Source organism: Leucoraja erinacea, chromosome 29 (genome assembly GCF_028641065.1).
Source record: "Leucoraja erinacea ecotype New England chromosome 29, Leri_hhj_1, whole genome shotgun sequence".
NCBI classification, from domain to species: Eukaryota; Metazoa; Chordata; class Chondrichthyes; order Rajiformes; family Rajidae; genus Leucoraja; species Leucoraja erinaceus.
Genome location: NC_073405.1, coordinates 9889921 through 9914356, shown reverse-complemented (window position 1 = coordinate 9914356; position 24436 = coordinate 9889921). Strand labels below are relative to the sequence as shown.

Sequence of the window (24436 nt, the reverse complement as noted above, 5' to 3'; positions counted from 1 at the left end):
GTACACTGTAAACAATATAATAAACGAGAGAGAAAAAAAGTTCAGTGTGTGTATATATACACATACTCATAGACACACACACACACACACACACACACACACACACACACACCCACACACACACACACACACACACACACACACACACACACGCACACTCATAGGTACACAAAAAACAGACAATAATAGTGCAATAATAACAACAATTGTCTATGTAGTTCAGAGCTTATTTGAGGTTGTAGTATTTACTAGCTGAGTGGCTGTCGGGAAGAATGTGTGCCTGACCCTGGACATTACAGTTTTCAGGCTCCTGTACCTGTAATCAGATATATTTTTACATGCAGATACAGCCCCGTAAAGGACAGACAGATTATTTTTTTCCCATGGTGGAAATGTCACGGACTGGAGGGCATAGATTTGAGGTGAGAGGGGCAAGGTTTGCAGGATCATTTTTAATGCAGATAGTGGTAGGTGCCTGAGAGGCAGATACATAGAAACATAGAAAATAGGTGCAGGAGGAGGCCATTTGGCCCTTCGAGCCTTGACCTTCATTCATTGTGATCATGGCTGATCGTCCCCTATCAATAACCCATGCCTGCCTTCTCCCCATATCCCTTGACTCCACTAGCCCCTAGAGCTCTATCTAACTCTCTCTTAAATCCATCCAGTGATTTGGCCTCCACTGCCGTCTGTGGCAGGGAATTCCATAAATTCACAACTCTCTGGGTGAAAAAGTTTTTTTCTCACCTCAGTCTTAAATGACCTCCTCTTTATTCTAAGACTGTGGCCCCTGGTTCTGGACTCGCCCAACATTGGGAACATTTTTCCTGCATCTAGCTTGTCCAGTTCTTTTACAATTTTATATGTTTCTATAAGACCTCCCCCTCATCCTTCTAAACTGCAGTGAATGCAAGCCTAGTCTTTTCAATCTTTCCTCATATGACAGTCCCGCCATCCCAGGGATCAATCTCGTGAACCTACGCTGCACTGCCTCAATCACAAGGATGTCCTTCCTCAAATTAGGAGACCAAAACTGGACACAATTGTATACGATCGTAGCGTTTAAGGTGCTTTTAGATCAGCACGTGAACAAGCAGGGAATAGAGGGTGTGTGGATCATGTGCAGGCAGATGAAGTTGTCTAGGCCTCATGTTTGACAGACACTGCGGGCTGGAGGGCCTTTTCTTGTGCTGTACTGCTCTATGTTCCGTGAATGAAATGGTGGACGTATGTAAGAACAGAGCACATAAGACCAGCCGCAAAGCGAACAGTAATGGCACTTGCAAAGTAATTAACCCCTTGGCACAGTAAGCCTCCTGTACTAGAGCTGAAACTGAGATCTCATTTATTTTTGTGGTTTGGTGCGGTGGTTTAACAGTAAAGAAAAATACACTTCCGCTCTGCATGAAGGTTTAGCTGCACTGCACACACATGCACTCATATGTTTTGAGATGCAAATGTCCACAGGCAGTTAGAAGGACAGCTATTTCATGTGGTTGTTTCATGCGCTTTTTTGGCCGTTTTTTTTGGCCGAGCAGAACCTTGCATTGATACAGAATGTCACGTCGCACATCAGCTTGCTTCAGAACTTCCTGAATCAAGAATGAAAGTCTGGTCAGTTCAAATGAAGGGGGGAAAAAAATAACTACTACTGCTTTTATGTTTGATCTCACAGGGACAGGTTCGCAGTCAGAATGAGTGGAGGTGTCTCCGATGCGGACTCGAGCAGCACTTGCTCACAAGAACTAACTTCAATTTCAAATGACTCTGACACATTCAGCACTCAAGACTCCACCAGCAGTGTAGACTCGGCGGACAAGATCTACGTTAATCTGGGTGAGTTTTGCCGGTTTCACAAATAGTGGGCTTGTGCAGGGTGCAATCCATATTTTTAGCAACAAAACCGAGATTGTCTGAGAAGATATTAATAAGAAAAGGATCGTAGGAAATTAAAAGCTGCTATATCATGTGTAGGAAGGAACTGCAGATGCTGGTTTAAACCAAAGATAGATACAAAAGGCTGCAGCAACACAACGGGATGGGCAGCATCTCTGGAGAAGGAATGGGTGACGTTTTGGGTCGAGACCTCTTCGAATGGTCTCGACCCGAAACGTCACCCGTTCCTTCTCTCCAGAGATGCTGCCTGTCCCGTTGAGTTACGCCAGCATTTTGTGTCTAACTGCTTTATCATATTCAGTTTGTCTACCTTAGCTGCAGTCATTTGAAACACATATTGAAATTGAAATACAAATGTTTCACTATTAATTCTTCAATTCCCTCCACATTAACAAATGGGCAGCATACAACAGTAGAGCTGCTGCCTCACAGAGCCAGAGACTTGGGTTCGACCCTGACCCTAAGGTGCTGTCTGTGTGGAGTTTGCATGTTTTTTCACAGTGACCTCGTGGGTTTCTTCTGGAAGCTCTGGTTTCCTCTCACATCCCAAAGGCATACAGGGTCGCAGGTTATTTGACCTCTGTAGGTTGCAGCTGGTGTGTTGGGAGTGGGTGAGAAAGTGGGATAACATTAAACTAGTGTGTACGGGTGATTGATGGTCGATGTTGACTTGGTGGGCTGAAGGGCCTGTTTCCCTGCTGTATCTTTTAATCAGTCAAAAAACAGATCAGAAGTAATCAGTTTGGGCAATTTAATTCACAGAAGATGAACAATTGACTTCCACACCCACACAAACACCCTCTCAAAAACTATGATGAGAAAAAAAAATTCACACAGAGAGTGGTGAATCTGTGGAATTCTCTGCCACGGAAAGTAGTTGAGGCCAGTTCATTGGCTATATTTAAGAGGGAGTTAGATGTGGCCCTTGTGGTTAAAGGGATCAGGGGTATGGAGAGAAGGCAGGTACAGGATACTGAGTTGGATGATCAGCCATGATCATATTGAATGGCGGTGCAGGCTCGAAGGGATGAATGGCCTACTCCTGCACCTATTGTCTATGTTTCTATGTTTCTATACTATAATACACCCTGATGTTGGCCATAGAGGGGGAAAACTATTTCTTCACTGTCCAATGTTCATACACCCAACACCTGCTAAGCCCATTGTTCCCTGCAGCTCTGGGTCAGAAATCTTTCTCATTCACTTCCTGGTTCTAAAATAGCAGTACTTACTAGATATATTCGATTAGACAGTTACTACATTGTAAAAGAGAAACTGCAATGTAAACTTCTTTAACATAGGAGCAGAGCAGCAGAGTGATGCAGCTGGCGGAGCTGCCGCGTCACAGTGTCTGAGACTCAGGATCGATCCTTACCTCTGCTACTGCCTGCGTGGAGTTTGCACGTTCTCCCTGTGACTTTTGTGTTGGTCCTCTGGTTTCCTCCCACATCCCAAAGACATGCCAGTTTGTAATTTAATTGGCCTCCGTAAATTGTCCCTAATGGATAGTGGATGAGAAAGTGGGAAACGTGGAACTAGGGTGAACGGGTGAATGATGGTCGGCGTGGACTCGGTGGGCCAAAGGGCCTGTTTCCCTGCTGTCTCCATAAACTTACACCTAATCTGAGGTGGGGAGGGGAAAGATTTTAAAGGAATCTGAAGGGGAAAACTTTTTCACACGGAGAATGGCCCATATATGGGATGAGCTGCCAGACAAAGTAGTTGATGCAGGTACAATTACAACATTTAAAAGAGAGTTGAACAGGTACACGGATTGGAAAGGTTTGGAAGGAAATGGGACAAGATCAGTTGGGCAACTTCTTCAGCATGCATGGACATGTTGTGCCGAAGGACTTGTTTCTATGCTGTATTACTCTAAGGCTAAAGCAAGTGTAAAATGCATTGCGGAAGTGAGAAGCAAATGGTCATTGAAAGCAACCGTAAATGGGTGAGATAGAGGGGTAGATATCTGCCATAAATGATAAAGATGTAATTACACCATATATGACACAATAACATGTGCATGAATCTACTGTATTACTTAAATTGTTCGTTGTTTCTACATATTTCCTCTATGTGTAATATGTGGACACATTGTAACCTCCGTGGGTATTCAGAGAGAAATGAAATATAGAACCAAAGGCAGCAGAAGTAAATGTTGGCAAAATAAGGACAAGAATGTAAAGGAAATATAGAAATTGATCACAAAGCAAAAAGGGCTGGAAATGCTCAGCAGGTCAGGCAGCATCTGCGGGGAGAGAAACTGAAACTCAGGTTAGTGGCATTTCACCATATTTTAGATAATTGTTAGATCGCTTGTAAACCTTCTGTGTACCATTGCCTCCGTGTCCTTTTCACTATCCTGGCAGCCGGAAATGCGCATTGCAATCTTAATGAGGTCGAAATGAAAATCAAAGAAATTGCAGATGCTGGAAGTATGCAATAAAACACAAAATGCTGGGAATACATTTGTGTAGGAAGGAACTGCAGATGCTGGTTTACACCGAAGATAGACACAACAAGCTGGAGTAACTCAGCGGGGCAGGCAGCATCTCTGGAGAGAAGGAATGGGTGATGTTTCAGGTCGAGACCCTTCTTCAGACTCAACCCGAAACGTCACCTATTCCTTTTCTCCAGAGATGCTGCCTGGCCCGCTGAGTAACTACAGCTTTTTGTGTCTATCTTTGTTGGCAATAAGTTGCAGGTCAGGCACCAACGTTGGATGGAGAAACAAAGTTAATGTTTCTGGTTGAAAAACTGATCTAACTAAGGTTTGATAGATATTTAAATGATTGTAAAATAAACACAAAGTGCAGACGTAACTCAGCGGGTCAAGCAGCATCTCAGGAGAACATGGATAGGTGACGTTTCAGGTCGGGACCCTAATTCAGTTTTCTCTGAAGAAGGGTCCCAAAGGAAGAAAAGTCCCGACCCGAAAGGTCAGGTTTGTAGGTTAATTGGCCTCTGTAAAATTGCCCCTAATGTGGAGGAAGTGGATAAGAAAGTGTAATAACATAAAACTAATGTGAATGGGTGATTTTGTAGAAAGGAACTGTTGATGCTGGTTTAAACTGAAGATCGACACAAAAAGCTGGACTAACTCAGCGGGACAGGCAGCATCTCTGGAGAGAAGGAACGGGTGATGTTGTGGGTTGAGACCCTTCTTCAGACTAGTCAGGGGAGAGGGAAACGAGAGATATAGACAATGATGTAGAGAGATAAATAATAAAGAATGAAAGATTTGCAAAAATGTAACAATGATAAAGGATGATTGATGGCCAGGATGGTGTCGGTGGGCCGAAGGGCCCGTTTCCATGCTGTATCATTAAAACTAAAACTGAAAATAAAATGTGGAGGTCGGCGAATATAAAGGGGGTAGAATAAGTGGGTGCTTGGTGCGGACTAGATGGGCTGAAGGGCTTGTTTTTATGGTGTATGTCTCTATGACTCTCTCTGGCGCACCAAAGCAGGCACAGTTTCAGTAATAACTTTTAATCTCCCTACGCATAACCTCATATTTAACTGCGCTGACACTCATTGACCAATTATTTTGCAAGTTTATGAATGGCCCTCCTCGAATTATGTTGCCGTCTCCTAATTATTAACTAATCCCATCAGTATTTGGTGTCATCAACAAATAGTCAATTATTAATGGCAAGCCAAATGATTATGATTCTGTCTTTTCTTTCACAAAAAATAATTTATTCAATGATTTACAATAATAATATTTACAAAGCAAACAATACCAACACACCAAGCACCATAATACAAAGTTACCAAATATTCTTAACGCGGAATATTAGTTGATTTACGGGCGGCACTGTGGCCCAGCGGTAAATTTGCTACCTCACAGCGCCAGAGACTCAGTTTCGATCACGTCTACGGCTGCTGTCTGTACGGAGTTTGTATGTTACCGCATTTCTCCAAGATCTTTGGTTTCCTCCTGCATGCCAAAGACGTACAGGTTAATTGGCTTGGTATAAATGTAACCAACTCAAGTACAGCCAACTCAATCAGGAGTCAATTTAATCTACCTGCTCAACACTACCTCCAGAGCAAGCATATTCTTCCTTAAATATGGAGACCAAATCCTGGTGCCATGCTCCAGGTGTGATCTCACCAAATCATTTACTTCATTACACTTGCCAAAAAATCATATTTACATTCTTAATTAGGACAGCGCCAGTGACCCAGGTTCGATCCGGATTACAAGCGCTGTCTGTACAGAGTTTGTACGTTTGTACTCCCCATGACCGCGTGGGTTTTCTCCAAGATCTTTGTTTTCCTCCAACACTCAAAAGACGTACAGGTTTGTAGGTTGATTCGCTTGGTATGAATGTAAAATTGTACCTAATGTGTGTAGAATATGTTTAATGTGTGGGGATCGCTGGTCGGTGCGGACTCGGTGGGCCGAAGGACCTGGTTCCGCATTTTATCTCTAAAAGTAAAAACTAAATTTACAATAATAATATTTACAAACAAACAATACCAACATACCACCAGCATAATACAAAGTTACCAAATATTCTTAACACTAAATATTAAATATCCTAAAATATTTAGAACATTTAGAAATATTTAGAATATTAGTACCAAATATTCAATGACTATATTACAATCCTTGTCCAGGATGCATTCAACCCCCTGTGGTGCCCAAAGGTCCCATAAATACCACATGGTTCCCATGGACATCACGTGTTTTTTTTTCGAGGGACCCCCCAGGCACACACATAACCCTGGGAAAGGGGCAGGCAGTCGCTCAGCCGGAAGGAGCCCTCTACGAATCTGTCGACATCCACTATCGTGATGCTTATCATTCTTTTTATTTTTGTCAAAAGTTCGACCGCATCCTTTGATCAGATAAGGTAGCACTATTTTTATATAGGAAGGCACTGCAGATGCTGGTTTAAACCAAAGATTGACACAAAAAGCTGGAGTAAAAGTGGGACAGGCAGCATCTCTGGAGAGAAGGAATGAGTGACGTTTCGGGTCGAGACCCTTCTTCAGACTTCAGAATGTAGACTGAAGAAGGGTCTCGATCCGAAATGTCGATCCGAGGCTACACATTGTTTTGACTTGGTTTTTCTATTGAGTGCATTTCCCTATATGCGTTGCTCATAGACCATGTTGCATGTTACAAATACGTAGACAACATCAGGGAATGCAATGACTTAACTGGTAGGAAAATCACCGATTGCTCTGCCCAATATGCCGACACCAATACATGACGTTAACAACGCAGTCTCTTATAAATGGATTAGAGTCATAGGGTAGACGAAATTGCTGGAGAAACTCAGTGGGTGAGGCAGCATCTATGGAGCATAGAAACATAAAAAATAGGTGCAGGAGTAGGCCATTCGGCCCTTCGAGCCTGCACCGCCATTCAATATGATCATGGCTGATCATCCAACTCAGTATCCTGTACCTGCCTTCTCTCCATACCCCCTGATCCCTTTAGCCACAAGGGCCACATCGAACTCCCTCTTAAATATAGCCAATGAACTGGCCTCAACTACCTTCTGTGGCAGATAATTCCAGAGATTCACCACTCTCTGTGTGAAAAATGTTTTTCTCATCTGGGTCCGAAAAGATTTCCCCCTTATCCTTAAACTGTGACCCAGTTTAGCGAAGGAATAGGTGACGTTTCATGTCAAGACCCTTCTGCAATCATAGTCATAGGGTCATACAGCACAGAAATAGGGCCTTCGATCCTGCTTGCTCATGCCGTCCAAGATGCATCATCTACGCTGGTCCCACCTGGCCAAGTTTGGTCCATATCCCTCTAAACCTTTCCTACCCATGTACCTGTCGGAATGTCTATTAAATGTTGTTGTAGTTACCTGCCTCAATGACCTCCTCTGGCAGCTCGTTCCATATACCCACCGCCCTCTGTGTCTCACTGCTGGACTATGCATCTTTCCATGGTTTGTATTCAACTGTGGAGCTGAGATATAGTCATCCGTGCACTGGTATTTGAGAAAAACGCGTACTTTTAGTTTTTAAGAAGGAACTGCAGATGCTGGAAAATCGAAGGTACACAATTTGTACGCATCATCCTTCGCTTTGATACTATCCCTGATTTCCCTTGTTATCCATGGATGTACTACCTTCCCTGATTTATTCTTTTGCCAAACTGGGATGAACAATGCGTACTTTTAGTTTCCCAGCGAGAGATCTCACGCTAAATGAGGTGCAGTTTTCGGATTATATGTTCCTGGCAGGCTGAAAGCCACCCTTAACACAGTGATAAATCCCGGGTGCATTGCACATTGACTTCAGCCGGCAACACAATGGGTAGGAAAGAACTGCATTGCTGGTTTAAATGGATGGTAGAGAAAAAAATACCACTGGTTAAACTGGCCGATGATTCCTACCACTGACAGTGCAATTTCATCCTTTAAATATCTGTGCGGAAACAACAACATTAAAAAAAAAACATCTGCAGCCTGACATTATGGTTAATGGTACATGGAGATTTTATATTAAAAAAACACAAAGCTTTTTAAGGAAGAGAAAGAGGCACTAAAAAAGTTTGGTTTTTGGTTGATTTTAACACCAACTTCCTGCCTTCTCCATATATTGGTCTGCAACTTCCCTCTCCAGATATATGTCCAATTACTTCCTGAATCCAGTTACAATCCCTGCTGAAAACGCTTGTCCAGTAACTTGTCCAGGTTTACAAGAATGATCTCAGGAATGAGTGGGTTAACATATGATGAGCGTTTGACAGCACTGGGCCTGTACTCGCTGAAGTTTAGAAAGATGAGGGGAGGGGACCTCATTGAAACTTACCGGATAGGGAAAGGCTTGGATAGAGTGGATGTGGAGAGGATATTTCCATTAGTGGGAGAGTCTAGGACTAGGTCATAATCTCAGAATTAAAGGACGTTCCTTCAGGAAGGAGATGAGGAGAAATTTCTTTAGCGAGAGGGAGGTGAATCTGTGGAATTATTTGCCGCAGTAGGCTATAGAGGCTGTCAATGGATATTTTTTAGGCAGAGATCGATCGATTCTTGATTACTATGGATATCGGGGGTTATGGGAAAAAGCAGGAGAATGGGGTTAGGAAACAGATAGATCAGCCATGATTGAATGGCGGAGCAGACTTGATGAGCCGAATAGCTGCTGCTATCACATGAATATGGTCTTATGACATAACTAGCAACACAGGTAGATGGAAGAGGTTATGAACAGTCGGGGTGAGCATAGAAGGTGTGACATTATGTTAGTTGTACAAGACATTGGTGAGTCTGAATTTGGAGTATTATGATTATTTTGGTCACCCTGTTGTAGGAAGGACGTCATTAAGCTGGAAGGCGTGTAGAAAAGATATTTAGGGATGTTACCAAGACACAGGGGCCCTGGCAATAGGAAAAGATTAGGCAGGCTAGGACTTTATCCCTTAAGCGCAGGAGGCATAATCTTATAAAGTAGTGTAAAATCATGAGGGGGACCTCATAGGGTGAATGTGGAGAATCTTTGACCCAGGGTGCAGGAAATCAAGAACCAGTGGACTTAGATTTAATGTGTAGGAAAGAACTGCAGATGCTGGTTTAAGTCGAAGGTAGACACTAAATGCTGGAGTAACTCAGCGGGACAGGCAGCATCTCTGGAGAGAAGGAATGGGTGACGTTTCGGGTCTGAAGAATGGTCTTGACCCGAAATGTCACCCATTCCTTCTCGGATGCTGCCTGTCCCGCTGAGTTACTCCGGCATTTTGTGTCTACCTTGTACTTAGATTTAAGATGGGAGGGTCAAGATTTGCAGTCCTGAATCAGGGAGCCTCGGACTATCTTTGATCAGACTTTACTGGCTTTACCTTGCAGTAAATGTTATTCCCTTATCCTGTATCTCAATTGTAACCACGTATCATCGTTCTGCTCACTGGTTAGCATGCAACAAAAGCTTTTCACTGTACCTCGCTACACGTGACAGTAAACTAAAACTGAAACTGAAGATTTAACAGGAACGTGCGGGACTAATTTTTAACTGAGGATAGTGGGTGTATGGCTTGAGCTGCACAGGAGGTAGTTGAGGCAGGCATTAGAAGACATAGATAGGAATTGTTTAGAGGAACATGGGCCAATCGCTGGCAGGTGGGGCCAGCGTAGATGGGTCATCTTGGTCGTCATGGATAAGTTGGACCGAAGGGCCTGTTTCCATGCTGTCACACTCTATGACTTCATGGCTATTTCATAAACGGAGATCTGCTTTACTGGTCTATTCCTGACCAGTTTCACCTTGCGTCCCTCTCATCACCATGAACTATGCACCTGGAAAAATCACTATCATCACCACTGAATTACACTCCCTACCCACGTTTCTGAAGGGGTTGGACAGGCTAGATGTTGCAGGAGTCCAGAGCCGGGGAGGGGGGGGGGGGGTCACAGTTTAAGAATAAGGGGTAGGCCATTTCGGACTGAGATGAGGAAAAACATTTTCACCCAGAGAGTTATGAATCTGTGGAATTCTCAGCCACAGAAGGCAGTGGAAGCCAATTCACTGGATGTTTTCAGGAGAGAGTTAGATATAGCTCTTGGGGCTAACGGAATCAAGGGATATGGGGAAAAAGAAGGAACGTGGTACTGATTTTGGATGATCAGCCATGATCATATTGAATGGCGTGCTGGCTCAAAGGGCCGAATGGCCTACTCCTGCATCTATTTTCTATGTTTCTATGTTTCAGATACTTTAATAATCAAGCCCCAATGGACTGCAGCTGGTTTGTTTCATATGATCTCTTCCCCTTTTAATTTAGTATTATCTGCAAATGTGAAAACATTGTCTTTAATCTTATTCAGCTTGCTACCATGGGTTAAGTGTAGATAAACTACCAAGAACTATCCCACAATGCATACCGATACGTTTCATTTTGCGGTTATTTTCAAGACTTTGAAATACCAAATATAGCCAAATACCTAAAAAGAAAAGTGTGACTTTTCTTCCCTGTTCTAGCTATGTACCAATAAAATGTCTCCTTCCTTAGTAGCTGATTTATCAAGCCATGTGTGACCGGCTGTATCCATGTCAGTCAGTAACATGTACTGCGCAATGACCTGACCCTATCTGGGCATGGACCACTGTGCAACAATGTGAGTCCTATATCAAGAACTATTCACTGCGACTCTGTTATTGCAGCATTAACAGCAGCATAGTGGCGCAGCGGTAGAACTGCAGCCCTACAGCGCCAGAGATCCAGGTTCGATCCTGACAACTGGTGCTTGGTTAATTGGCTTCTGTACATTGTAAATTGTTCCTAGTTTGTAGGATAGTGATGATGTTTGGGGTGATCGCTGGTCGGCATGGGCCGAAAAAGGACCTGTTTCCACGCCGTATCTCTAAAGTCTAAACTTCTGCAGTTTAGCCCCCCTCTCTCTCTGCCCCATCTTCACCCCGGCACAGAACATATCAATTCTCTACTTTTCTGACTTTTCTACTTTTTTTCAAATTCAAATCCCCTACAACAGCCTCAATTTCTGCTTTCAGCATTGGCTACCATGGACTGAGCTCCCTGCACAACTTCCTCAATGAGTTCCCCATTGGTGGGGTGTTGCAAACGCAAGCGGTTCTTCCTCCTTGCTTCTGAGGAAGCAGTACCATCAGAGCCATGGGACCAAGGGATTTCACACGTCCAGTCACAGGGTTTCTTTAATTGTGGGCGGCACAACGCTGCAGTGTTAGAGTTGCTGCCTTACAGCGGCAGAGACCCGGGTTCAACACTGACTGCGGATGTTGTCTGTACGGTGTTTGTACTTTCACCCTTTGACCGCCTGTGTTTCCCCCAGGTGCTCTGGTTTTCTCCCACACTCCAAAGACGTGCAGGTTTGTAGGTTAACTGGATTCTGCTAATCGTAAATTGTCCCTTGTGTGTAGAATAGAGCACATGTATACGGGGTTATCGCTAGTCAGCATGGACAAGGTGGGCATGAAGCCCTGTATCTGCGCTGTATCTCTAAAAGTCTAAATAAAAGAAGATTGAAAGATACAGCATGGAAACAGTTCCTTCGGCCCAACAACCATCGATCTCCAGTTCACCCCATATAATAGCAAAGAACTGCAGATGCGAGTATATACCAAAGGTAGACACAAAATGCTGGAGTATCTCAGTGGGCCAGGCAGCACCACTGGACAACATGGAGAGGTGAAGTTTCGAGCCAAATCTTGAATAAGAGTTCCGACCTGAAATGTCGACTGTCATGTTCTCCAGGAATGCTGCCTGACCCACTGTGTTACTCCAGCATTTTGTGTCTACCCGTTCGCACTAGTTCTATGTTATCCCACTTTCCCATCCTCTCCCGACACAATTTTTGTAGAGGCCATTTAAGTTACAAACCCGCACATCTTTGGGATGTGGGAGGAAATGGGAGCACCCGGAGGAAACCCATGCAGTCACAGGGCGGATGTGCAAACTCCACACAGACAGCACCTGAGGCCAGGATCGAACCCAGATCTCTGATCCTGTGAGACAGTAGCTCTACCAGCTACGCCACTGTGCTGCAACCTTGAGAAGAGATTGGGGGGCGATGGGTGTGTTGAACGCTGAGCTGTGGATGATGAACAGCAGCCTGACTTATGTGGCTTTGTTATCCAGATACACACGTTAACCTGTTAGTCAAAGGAATAGGTGTTGAGTGTCTGAGTTTAACTCTTTATATTCTGAGGTAGGTTTGCAGTAATGGTTAATAAAATAATACCTGATGTCTTCACAAGGAACTAATTTCCACTGTCAACCACAATTACACAACTCATATTTGGAAATGGAAAATCATGTACATTTCACAAGGAACCACAGTTCTGGAATCTTGTGTAGAACACAAGGTGCTGGAGGAACTCAGCAGGTCGGGCAGCGTCTGTGGAGGACATGGGGGAACCAGCTTCTCTCGGGAAAGCAAAAGTGAAGGCAGGCATGTGGTGACAGACTTTAATATAGAACATAGAAGAGTACAGCACAGGAACAGGCCCATCAGCCACAATATCCATAATGCAAAGTTAAACTGATCTCCTCTGCCTGCATATAATCCATATCCCTCCATTCCCTGCATTTCTAAGTGACTATCTAAAAGCCACTTAAATACCACTATGGTATCTGCCTCCACCACCATCCCTGGCAGCGTGTCCCAGGCACTCACCACCTTCTTTGCAAATAACCATGCCCCCCACATCTCTTTTAAACTTTGCACCCCTCACCTTAAATCTCTGCCCCCCAGCCTTCTTGATTCCCCTAGTCTAGGCAAAAGAGTGGTGAATCTGTGGAATTCATTGCCACAGAAGGCCGTGGTGGGCAAGCCAATGGATATTTTTTAAGGCAGAGGTAGATAGATTCTAGGTTAGTACGGGTGTCAGCGGTTGTGGGGAAGAAGGCAGGAGAATCATTTTAAGAGGGAGAGATACAGCAGTCCTGGTTGAATGGCAGAGTGGCTCCTATCTTGATGGGCCGAATGGCTCCTATCGCTTATCACAATCACAATCACAATAATACTTCATTAGCCAAGTATGTTTTGCGACCTACGAGGAATTCCATTTGCCAAGTCAGTCATACAATAGAAAGCAACGGAACACAAAATACATTTGAACATAAACATCCACCATAGTGCCTCCTCCACATTCCTCACTGTGAAGGAAGGCGAAAAGAAAAGTTCAAATCTCTTCCTTTCTTGTGAAAAGACATTGTGTTTCTGTGGAATCTGTGTGAAGACATTTGAGTAGGAGATTCGTTCTTTTAAAATAATAATCTTTGGGTGGGGTGATCTTAATAATCTTTCTTATCTTGCCCTTCACAGCTGACCTCCATTCCAGTACTACCCCTACAAAGACTCTGCAGGGCGTGAGTGAAGCTTTAATGGCCTCTCAAAGGATGCTGCCTGAATCCAAGTCCGCCGATGACGCACGACCACCCCCTCTTCCTAAGAAGTCCCTCAACAGGACAAACTCTGCTCCGGGAGGTGTTCTGTTGGGTTCACCTCTCACCAAGAGTCTGCCCTGTTCGCCGGGATTTCAAATAACCAATCCGCTCTACGGCATCTACGAAGGAAAAAATATGTTTTGGACAAAAAACAGCTTCAGTAGCCCCTGTAGTCCACTGAAGACGGATGAAAAATTCAACCTTTGGAGTCTCCACAACAGGAGATCAGGAATGACGAGGGCTCAGAGCTTGGATGGGAACCCTGGTTACGTTCCTCAGATGGACATAGGGAAATTGAACTTTGAGACGTCAGATCTGGACCTCAGGAACTGGATCAACACTGACAGTCAGGAAGAGGTTTTCAGAACGATGGCCAACAGATGCACAATGTCGTTGAAAAGCATTGCCGCAAAATACAGCAGGCTTTTCCTGCGAGATAAGGAACCTGCGCTAAACCTCAGTGAAAGTAACTGGCCAGGTTTCCAGGTGCCGTTTGACAAACCCTGCTGCGTCTCCAGGGATGCCGTTTACTTTCGAGCCCAATACATGCAAGATGAGTTCACGTTAAAGGTAAAAATATGTTTTCTTTGCACGAGTTTCTGGAAAAAGAAACGTAGATTTAGACAGAATTTGTAAAAAATATTCAGAACATCCCAGTCACAGAATTATTTAACGAAGAACTGCAGATGCTGCAAAAATGGAAGGTAGACAAAAATGCTGGAGAAACTCAGTGGGTGAGGCAGCATCTAGGGAGCGAAGGAATAGGCGACGTTTCGGGTCTCGACCCGAAATGTCATCTATTCATTCGCTCCCTAGTCACAAAATTTGTTATTTTAGTTTTGTTTTGTTTCGTTTCGTTTATGTCCCTGTCCCACTTAGGAAACCTGGACGGAAACCTCTGGAGACTTTGCGCCCCACCCAAGGTTTCCATGCAGTTCCCGGAGGTTGCAGGTAGTGGAAGCAGGTAGGGAAACTGACAAAAACCTCCGGGAACCGCATTGCAACCTCGGGTGGGGCACAAAGTCTCCAGAGGTTTCCGTTCAGGTTTCCTAAGTGGGACAGGGGCATATCTGGGACGTTTAGTTTGTACGCTCTTTCTCTCTTGTACTGCATGGGTTTCCCATTAATGCTCCGGTTCCCTCCCATATACCAAATACATGTGGATTGGTAAGTTAGTTGACTACTGTACATGTCCCTGAGTGTAGGTGGGCGATGGAATCTGAAGTGGTTGGTGGAGAGAGGGTGAAGGACTTAATGGAATTTTGGGGAGCATAGATTACAAGGACAATTTGTGGTCAGAATGGGATTTCTTTGAGAGTCGGCAGAAACTCAATGGGCTGAATGGCCTCCTTCAATGATATATGAAATGGTCATTGTCCATTTAGTTTAGTTTAGAGATATAGTGTGGAAAACGGCCCTTGAGCCCACCATGTTGACCAACGATCATCCATACACCAGTTCTATCTTACACACCAACGACAATTTACAGAAGCCAATTAAGTTATGGGAGAAAACCAGAGCACCCAGATAAAACCCAGGCAAATGGGATCAGCTTAGATGGGACATCTTGGTTGGCTTGGACCTTGGGCCGAAGGACCAGTTTCCGTGCTGTGTGACTCCCTGACGCTAGGACTCTACTCTAGGTGCCTCCCACATCTCATTGACCTGGTTAGCAGGTAAATTGGCCGCACTAAAGTGCCCACACAGTGCGGGGGAGCAGAAGAATCTGACAGGGGTTAGGGGATATTGATGAGGAATTTGGGATGAATAAGTTACAAGGAAAACTTGTGGGCAATGTAATTGCTCTACGCACTGACATAGACTCGATGGACTGAAATGATCAACATCAATAGAGAATATGCGGGGGAAAACACTGGAAAAGGTAGGATATCTAAGAAGTAATTGACGAGGAAAAGGGAGGCCAATTCTAGGAGGGAGGAGAAGCCTTTGAAGAGGGTGTGGAAATGGATTACCAGAATGCTGCCTGGATAAGAGGATGGTGCTGGCTCGAAGGGCCAAATGGCCTACTCCTGCACTTATTTTTTTTCTATATATCAGCTACATGGAGAGGTTGGACAGAGGTTCGATTGGAGCTTATGAGTTGAGGGGACCCCTGATGGAAGTTTGCAGAATTATGAGAGGAATAGATAGGGTAGATAATTAGAACCTTTTTTTTCCCCAGGGTGGAAATGTCAATAGACTAGAGGTCATTACCATAAGGTCAGAGGGGTTGAAGTTTAAAGGAGATGTACAGGGCAAGTTTTTTTACATAGAGGATGGTGGGTGCCTGGAACACACTGTCAGGGGTGGTCGTGGAGGCAGATATGATATGGCATTTTAGAAAGGCACATGGATATGCAGAACATGGAGGGATGTGGATCACGTGTGGTCATAGCAAATTAGGTTAATTTAGCAACGTGTTCAACGCGGATATTGTGGGCTGAGGCTGTACAGCTCCAGAAGGAAGATTTGAGCTTGGCTGCAGAACAATCCTTCCCTGCGGATAGACACAAGATGCTGGGGTAACTCAGACTGAAGAAGAATCTCGACCCGCTCCGCTGAGTTGCTCCAGCATTTCGTGTCTATCTTCGGTTTAAACCAGCATCTGCAGTTCCTACCAACACATAACTTCCCTGCACATGGACTAACATCCAAGGCCAAAAATGAAATTCCCAAACATGACTTCTGGGCAGAAGAGGGAAACAGATAATGTTTCAGATATATGACGGTGGAAGGTCGATGACCTCAACAATTAACCCGTTAACACTTGACATTTTTGTTTGACACTTTATGAAGTTTAAAAGGTTACTCTGTGTACTAAAGAAACGTCTGTAGCCAGCTGCCCCTGTCATTCATTTGTTTATGCCACAAATGCAATGGTCCAAGTATCTCCCTCACACAGCTGTCTTTGATAGCAGCTATGCTGGCTGTAGATTTTTCCACGAAATGGGCACAGGGAAGTACAGTCCTGCCACCTGTTGAACCTCTCCACCAACAATTGCACCGGTATTATAAAAAATACAGTGCACCAAACATCTACAGTTCATTGGAGACACAAGAACCTGCAGATGTTGGAATCCCAAGGACAAAACAAAGTGCTGGAGGAACTCAGTCCATCAGGCAGTCTGAAGGGTCCAGATCTTTCTTCAGACCTCCCAGCGCCAGAGACCCATGTTTGATCCGGACCGCAGGTGCTGTCTGCGCGGAGTTTGCACGTTCTTCCCTCCGACTGTGTGGGTTTCCTCCGGGTGCTCCAGCTACCGCCCACTTCCCAAAGACGTGCGCGTTTGTTGGTGAATTGGTCGCTGTAAATTGCCCCTAGTGTGTAGGGAGTGGATGGGAGAGTGGGATAATATAGAACTAGTGTAATAATGGGCGATCGAAGGGTCAGCGTGGATTTGGTGGGTCAAAGGGCCTGTTTCCATGCTGTTTCTCTGAAACTAAAAACTAAAGCTAAAACAAGAAGCATGGTCTGATCATTCCCTCCACAGATGCTGTCTGATCCATTGAATTCTGCCAGCACTTTGTGTTTGGGTTCATAGTAAATCTGCAGAGCAATGGACGGAGATATGAAACTGTCCATGGGAATGGAACAGCTCTGCCCAAAGCTGCAAGAAATTGCAATGAGTAGTGGATGCAGCTCAGCATATCAAACAGACCCGAATCCCCACCAAGTGACTCCATCTACGCCACGCTGTCTCAGAAAGCAGCCAGCATAACAAAAGACCATTTTCATCCCTTCTTCTTTCTGCTCCTGTCAAGCAGAAAATATAAAAGCTTGAAAGCATGTACCACCAGATTCAGGAACAGCTTCTTCCCCGCTGTTATCAGTCTTCCGAACAGTTCTCCCATAGTCTAGGAGGTAGTTCCAATCTTCCAACCTACCTCGTTGTGGACATTAGATTATTTTCCCCTCTGGAATTATAATGCCCCTGTCCCACCTGAATGGAAACCTCTGGAGACTTTGCACCCCACCCAAGGTTTCCGTGCAGTTCCCGGAGGTTGCAGGTGGTTGCCGGAGGTTGCAGGTAGTGGAAGCAGGTAGGGAGACTGACAAAAACCTCCGTGAATCGCACGGAAACCTTGGGTGGGGTGCAAAGTCTCCAGAGGTTTCCGTTCAGGTTTCCAAAGTGGGACAGGGGCATTAAGGATACAATGCTGAACACCTATACTCTTAACTGGTAGTTTTCTCTTTACTCTACCAGTTGTACTTGTGTATGGCTTGATAGTTTTCATGTATAGAGTTATCTGATACAGTTAGATGGCACACAGACAAAATGTTTCTCATTACACGTGTCAATAATAAACCTATACCAATGATATCGTGGGACAGTATTGTCCTCAGATTTATCTCAGCCTAATGTCACACACCAGAATCAGATAACAGAAACCAATAAAATTAGAATAAAGTAACAAAAAAAACATTCATACACCAAATAGGTATTGAAGGAATAAAATACAGAAATATTTTGAAGTCTTCCCTGATGGTCTGATTATTAACTATACCCGTTGCATATTATTAGATGGTTCAAGCTAGGGGTTAGTTTTCTGGCTTGTATTGTGCAATAGCCAAGATTGATAACCATAAATGGCCTCAATAAACTACGACCAGTGACATTTTATTACCAGGAAGGAAATGTCAAAGACTAAAGGACATAGCTTTAAGGTGAGAGGGGCAAAGTTTAAAGGCAATGTGCAGGGCATGTTTTTTTACACAGAGAGTGATGCGTGCCTGGAACACGCTGCCACCTTTGGTGGTGGAGGCAGATAAGATAGTGGTGTTTTGGAGGGTTTTAGATCGGCACATGGATAAGCGGGGGGGGGGGGGGGGGGGGGGGGGGGGGGGGGGGGGGGGGGGGGGGGAATATGGATCATGTGCAGGCAGAGGGGATTAATTTAACCTGAAATCATGTTCAGCACTGTTGTTGTGGGCCGAAGTATTGTGCTGTACTATTTTATGTTGAATATTTTAATGTTGCCCATAAGTGCTGAAAGGTACACCATAGCATCAAAGATACTTGACGGATGTGCTATGAAAAGCTGGCTATATGTCTGACTAAAACGGTTATTACAGTATGTAACTATATTCTATTATGAAATTATGAAATCTCCTTCCACTAGTAAAACCATAATTTTGCAATAAGCATTGGGAAATTACTGAACTTTTCATCCAGATCTTTCGATTTTGCTGCATAAACAAGTCAGTACAAATATTATTAAAATTTTTGAGAAGCCTCTTCCCTGTATTTGTACAGTAAATATAGGTGGGAGCAGTGAAAACGCTGAAATATATATTTCTACATTTCTGAGGTCATAATAGAAGATTCATTTAATATGAAAGAAACTAAAGTGATGATTTAGAACATTTAGGAAGTGCATTCTTATCACACAATAGCCAAACGTGGTAAAATGGGACTAGCTTAGATGGAGCATCTTGGCCAACATGGATGAGTTGGGCCGAAGGGCCTGTTTCCATGCTATGACTCCATTTGCATCAAAACAATTTGCATACAGAAAACAAGGAATTGGTTCTTAACTCTTTCATATAGAAAGCCACAATGGTTTTCAGAAGAATATGGAAAAACTGAAATTATAATGCAATTATAAATATTTAATAATTTACTCCTTAACAAGACATACTTCATTGCTATTTTAGAGATGGTTTCATTTAGTGATATTGCACCAAATATTTGGGGTCTGGTAGAAAGGTATTGGTTTATTATTGTCAGGTGTATCGATATCGTCAAATCAAATTACGCTATAAACAAGTGTAATGAGGCCATAAATACGTACAACAGGTAGTGCAAAGAGAAAAACACTTGAGTGAAGATACTTATAGTGTTACAGGATTATAACATTAAAGCTGCAGGAAAAAAAGTCCAGGGTCTGCAATGAGGTAGGCATCTTCTTCTTATCGAGTCCACAACACAAGATTAGAAATTGTTCAGCCATAGCTGAACACACTTCTCGGCATCTGCATATAATGGTGTCTTGCGCTTCTTATGCTTCTTGTGGTGGAAAGATTGGTGGAAAAAGAGCCGCGACATTAACGCTCTTTCCCTGACCCCATGAGGTAGGCTGGAAGATCGGGACTACGCCCGAATTTAAGGGTGGACCATTCAGCAGCCTGATGACAGCGGCCCACTAGTGACAGAGAGGTCGTGGTATTTCAGAGGCCCGATGTAGAGAATTAAGGCGCAGGATATTGTGTCACTTATTCTCACTGATTGTGGTCTAAGAGTCAGGAATTCAAGAATCCAGTGCCAGAGGTGGGTGCTGATGTCTAGGTCCAAGTGTTTGGCGGAACTATAGTCAAGAAATAGGAGCAACAAGGAACTGCAGGTGCTGGAATCATGAGCAAAACACAAAGCATTGGAGTACCTCAGCAGGTCAGGCACTTTCTCTGATCAACTGGGATGGGCAACGTTTCGGGTCGGGACAATTCTTCAGATAATAATTAGATGTCTGACAGCACACTTTTTATTTCTGTCAATTGCAGATCTCAAAAACATTGAACGAAGAGCCCCTGGAGAAGGAACCAGACGGGCTGTCGGTACAGGAAAGCCTCCCGGTCCATTTCAATGTACAACAGGTGAGAGGTCACTTTATGGCCGCTCTTCCTACAAACCTCGCACCTACTGAAGAGGCGGTTTTGTGTGCCGATGTTCCAGAGGCTGAAGTCTCCGGCGTTGAAACAGGAGCCGCTGCCGAGACGTTTGAAGCCAACCCAGAGAGTCAGCTCGATAAAAGGCGGCAGTTTGTGATCATCACGCAGGAGACCCCCTTTCAAACCATGGCGGACTTTGTAAACGAGTCTGCGTCGCTTCACGTGTCCCAGGCAGAAGTCTACGAGCGGCAAATAAGCCTTCTTCTTCTGCAGCTCTGCCTGGGGCTGGAACACCTGAAGAACCAGGGCGTCATCCACTGCGATCTCCGCTTAGAAAACCTGCTGCTGGTTAAGATGCCCGGCCAGGTGGCTAATCCAGGAAGCCAGGCCCAAGGTGATATCCTCCAGCTGCCGAGACTTGTAATCAGCAACTTCTCCAAAGCGAAGCAAAGGAACACTGCCGTGGATCAGAAGCACCACCCTGATCTTGCCCGACAAGCTCCCGAAATGATGTCCACCTCCCAGTACAAAATGGTGGATGAGTTCCAATTGGGCATCCTGATCTATGAAGTTCTACACATGCCGAATCCCTTCGAGAGCATCTCAAGGCAGAGCGAAGACGAAGAGTACAACACCAGCGACCTGCCCCTAATCTGCCCACTATCTGCCTACTCCGAGGGCCTTCAACACCTTGCCCACTTACTCTTGCGTGCCGACCCATACAAGAGAATACATATCCGTCAAGCGAAAAGCATCCTTCAAGCCTTGCTTTGGGGTCCATGCAGTAAAGCATTCAGCGTGAAGACTGGGCTCAGAGACTCGCCACACGTGCTGAAGAACTGGTTGGATGTCAAGCGTGTCTTGCTGGTGTTGAAGTTTGGAGAATGGTTTCTCGATGAGCAGAGCCAAACAACGTTGGAAGACTGGCTTTGCTGTCAATACTTTGCCTTTGCCACCCCCGAATCAATGTTTCAGGCAGTAGAGAAAATGCAGATTCTTTTGGAAGAAAAATGTTAGGGAGTCACACAGCACGGAAACAGGCCCAGGCCGAATAAGATGCTCCATTTAACCTAGTCCCATTTCCCCATAGTTGGCCCTTGACCTTTCCAATCAATACCTCCTGCCTCCTCTGAGTGAAAAGGTTGCCTTGCAGGTTCCTATTAAATCTTTCCCCTCGGACTTTAACTCCAGTTATTGATTGCCCCATCCTGGGTAAAAGATTCATGCATTCACCCTATCTATTCGCCTCATGATTTTATACACCGCTATAAGATCACCATTCAACCTCCTGCACTCCAAGGAATAGAATCCTGGCCTGCCCAACCTCTCACTCACTGTAGCTCAGGCCCTCATGCCCTGGCAATATCATCATAACTATTCTCTGTACTCCATCTTATTAATACCCCCTCCATGGCAGTGTGATCTAAACTGAACACAATATTCCAAATGAGGCCTCACCAATGTCTTGTAAATTTTAACATAACATCCCAATTTCTACAGTCAATACTCTGACTGATGAAGACTGATGTACCTTCACTATAACCCAATCCTGTTGAATAAGCAAAGTAACTCTTACAAGTAAACATTGGCTAACATGGCTTTAATTAGAGTATCCCCCAGAGGCTCGGTTTCGATCCTGACTACGGGTGCTGTGCGTACGGAGTTTGTGCGTTCTTCCTGTGACCGCGTGGGTTTTCTCCAGGTGCTCTGGTTCTCTCCCACACTCCAAAGGCTTACGGGTTGGTAGGTTAATTGGCTTTGGGAGAATTGTAAATTATCTCTAGTTTGTAGGATAGTGTTGGCGTACAGGGTGATCGATGGTCGGCACGGACTCGGTGGGCCGAAGGGCCTGTTTCCGCGCTGTATCTCTAAAGTAAAGTCTAAAGTAATGTAAAGATGATTTTGATTAAGCTTCATTTTCTCACAATGTCTATTAAAATCGATAAATTTGAGTGGTTGACATCACCTTTAAATACCTATCTATTCAGTAGCGGTTTTGAGTCACTCTCTGATTGTTTAGTAAATTAAATCCACCATCTTGTGTAACGTTGAATCACTTGGGCCAGGAAGCAAACAATTCATAAATTGATCTCATCCAGGGCTGTATTAGGGGCCCCCTTAGAAGGATAAAGGGAAAAAAAACATATTATGGAGTGATTACTACCAGTAAAATTCAGTGTATTTGTAAATAGGCAAGAGGCTGGAACAGACTCTGCCGAGTTGCCTCTAGCGGCCTGTTACCTCGGCAACACTCACTGCGAGAGCTCATTTGAAAGATTATGGTTTTTGCGAGGAATTAGAAAATTGCAACGCCCACATTAGCAAATCCCAGCACAGAATAGATGCATGCAGAGGAGTACATCAGGTCCAGGTTTATCTGTTGACTTAAAACCAAAAGGTAAATACATTTTTGCTCAATGCCACAAGTCTTTTACGCATGTCAAGGGCAAGTGAGTTAGAGCCCTCATTGCTGAAGATAGACACACAATGTTGGAGTAACTCAGCGGAACAGGCAGCATCTCTGGAGGGAAGGAAAATGTGACGTTTCGGGTCGAGACCCTTCTTCAGTCTCAACCCATTCCTTTTCTCTAGAGATGCTGCCTGTCCCACTGAGCGGTGTAAACCAGCATCTACTGTTCCTTCCTACACAGATCACCTTGTCCTTGTTCAACTTTTTTGTGCAGGCTTACAAACATACTAAGTGAGATTTAAAATCACTACTACCACCCATTACAAGAAGCACCTCATATTTCGCTTGGGCAGCTTACACTCCAGCGGTATGAATATTGATTTCTCTAATTTAAGTAACCTTTGCTTTCCCGCTCTCTCCATCCCTCCACCTTTCCAGCTCTCCGACCAGTCTGACTGTCCCCCTGATTACATTTTATCTCTGTTTGCTTCGTTGTCACCTTCTCCTAGCTAACAATGATCTATTCTACATTTTCCTTGATCAACATCTCTTTTGATGTCTTGTTTTCACACCTTCCCTATTACCGTGACTGCCACTCCCCTGACTCTCAGTCTGAAGAAGGGTCTCGATCCGAAACTCGACCCATTCCTTCTCTCCAGAGAAGCTGCCTGTCCCGCTGAGTTACACTACCATTTTGTGTCTATCTACTATAAATTGCAAACTAACAGAGTTATCTGTACTGATCAAATCTCATGAGATTCTGTTATTTGCCATACGTGGATGATAACTGTGGACACATAAACGTTAACTAAATGTTGCACTAAACATTATTCCCTTTATCAAGTATCTGTACACTGTGGATGGGTCGATTGTAATCATGTGTAGTCTTGCCACTGACCTGATAGCACGAAACAAAAGCTTTTCACTGTACCTCGGTACACATGGCAATAAATTAAACTAAACTAAACATACATTTGCACATGAGCTGCAGATTTAACCAGAGCCAGTCTTGCAATTAAACACAGCAATGTCAAAGACGTGTTTGTGATCTTTTCATCAGAAAGATTTTTGTTCAGTTCAGTTGTAGTTCCTCAGCCTGTGGTTTCAACAGAGAATGTTTGCACTCAAGTTGTAGAAGGTCAGACCACTGTCAACGGTCTCGCGTGCTGCTGTTCGCTCGGAGACTTCTCTCTATCCTGGGCAGTTCCTCTACCTAGACTTCCTTATTCTGCATATATTTTTACAAGGTTGGTATTTGCTTCCACTTTTCATGTCCTCTATTCACCTCGGGGGAAACGTCGAAGGGACGTCCCACGAGCTCAGGGACGGCATAGGAATTCCAATGCCAGAAATCCAGGTTCGATCCTGACCTCGGGTGCTGTCTGTGTGGAGTTTGTACGTTCTCCCTGTGACAACGCGGGTTTAGTCCGGGTGCTCGGGCTCCTCCCACACACCAAAAACGTACAGGTTTGTAGGTTGGTTGGCTTCAGTAAAAATTGTAAATGGTGGTACTGCACGGTGTAGGATTGTGTTAGTGCACGGAGTGATCGCCGGTTGGCGTGCACTCGTTGGGCTGAAGGGCCTGTTTCCATGCGTCATGTCTAAAGTCCATTAACTTGGA

General features: G+C 44.4%; 1 protein-coding gene across 1 annotated transcript; it reads left to right on the top strand.

Annotated features, from left to right (window-relative positions):
- The first annotated feature begins 1213 nt into the window (after window positions 1-1213).
- On the top strand, window positions 1214-23995 carry peak3 (PEAK family member 3). Its single transcript, XM_055658571.1, has 3 exons — window positions 1214-1836; window positions 13677-14368; window positions 20298-23995. Exons 1-3 carry the CDS (start codon window positions 1695-1697, stop codon window positions 21420-21422), a joined length of 1959 nt encoding a protein of 652 aa, XP_055514546.1. The 5' UTR covers window positions 1214-1694; the 3' UTR covers window positions 21423-23995.
- Window positions 23996-24436: the final 441 nt, after the last annotated feature.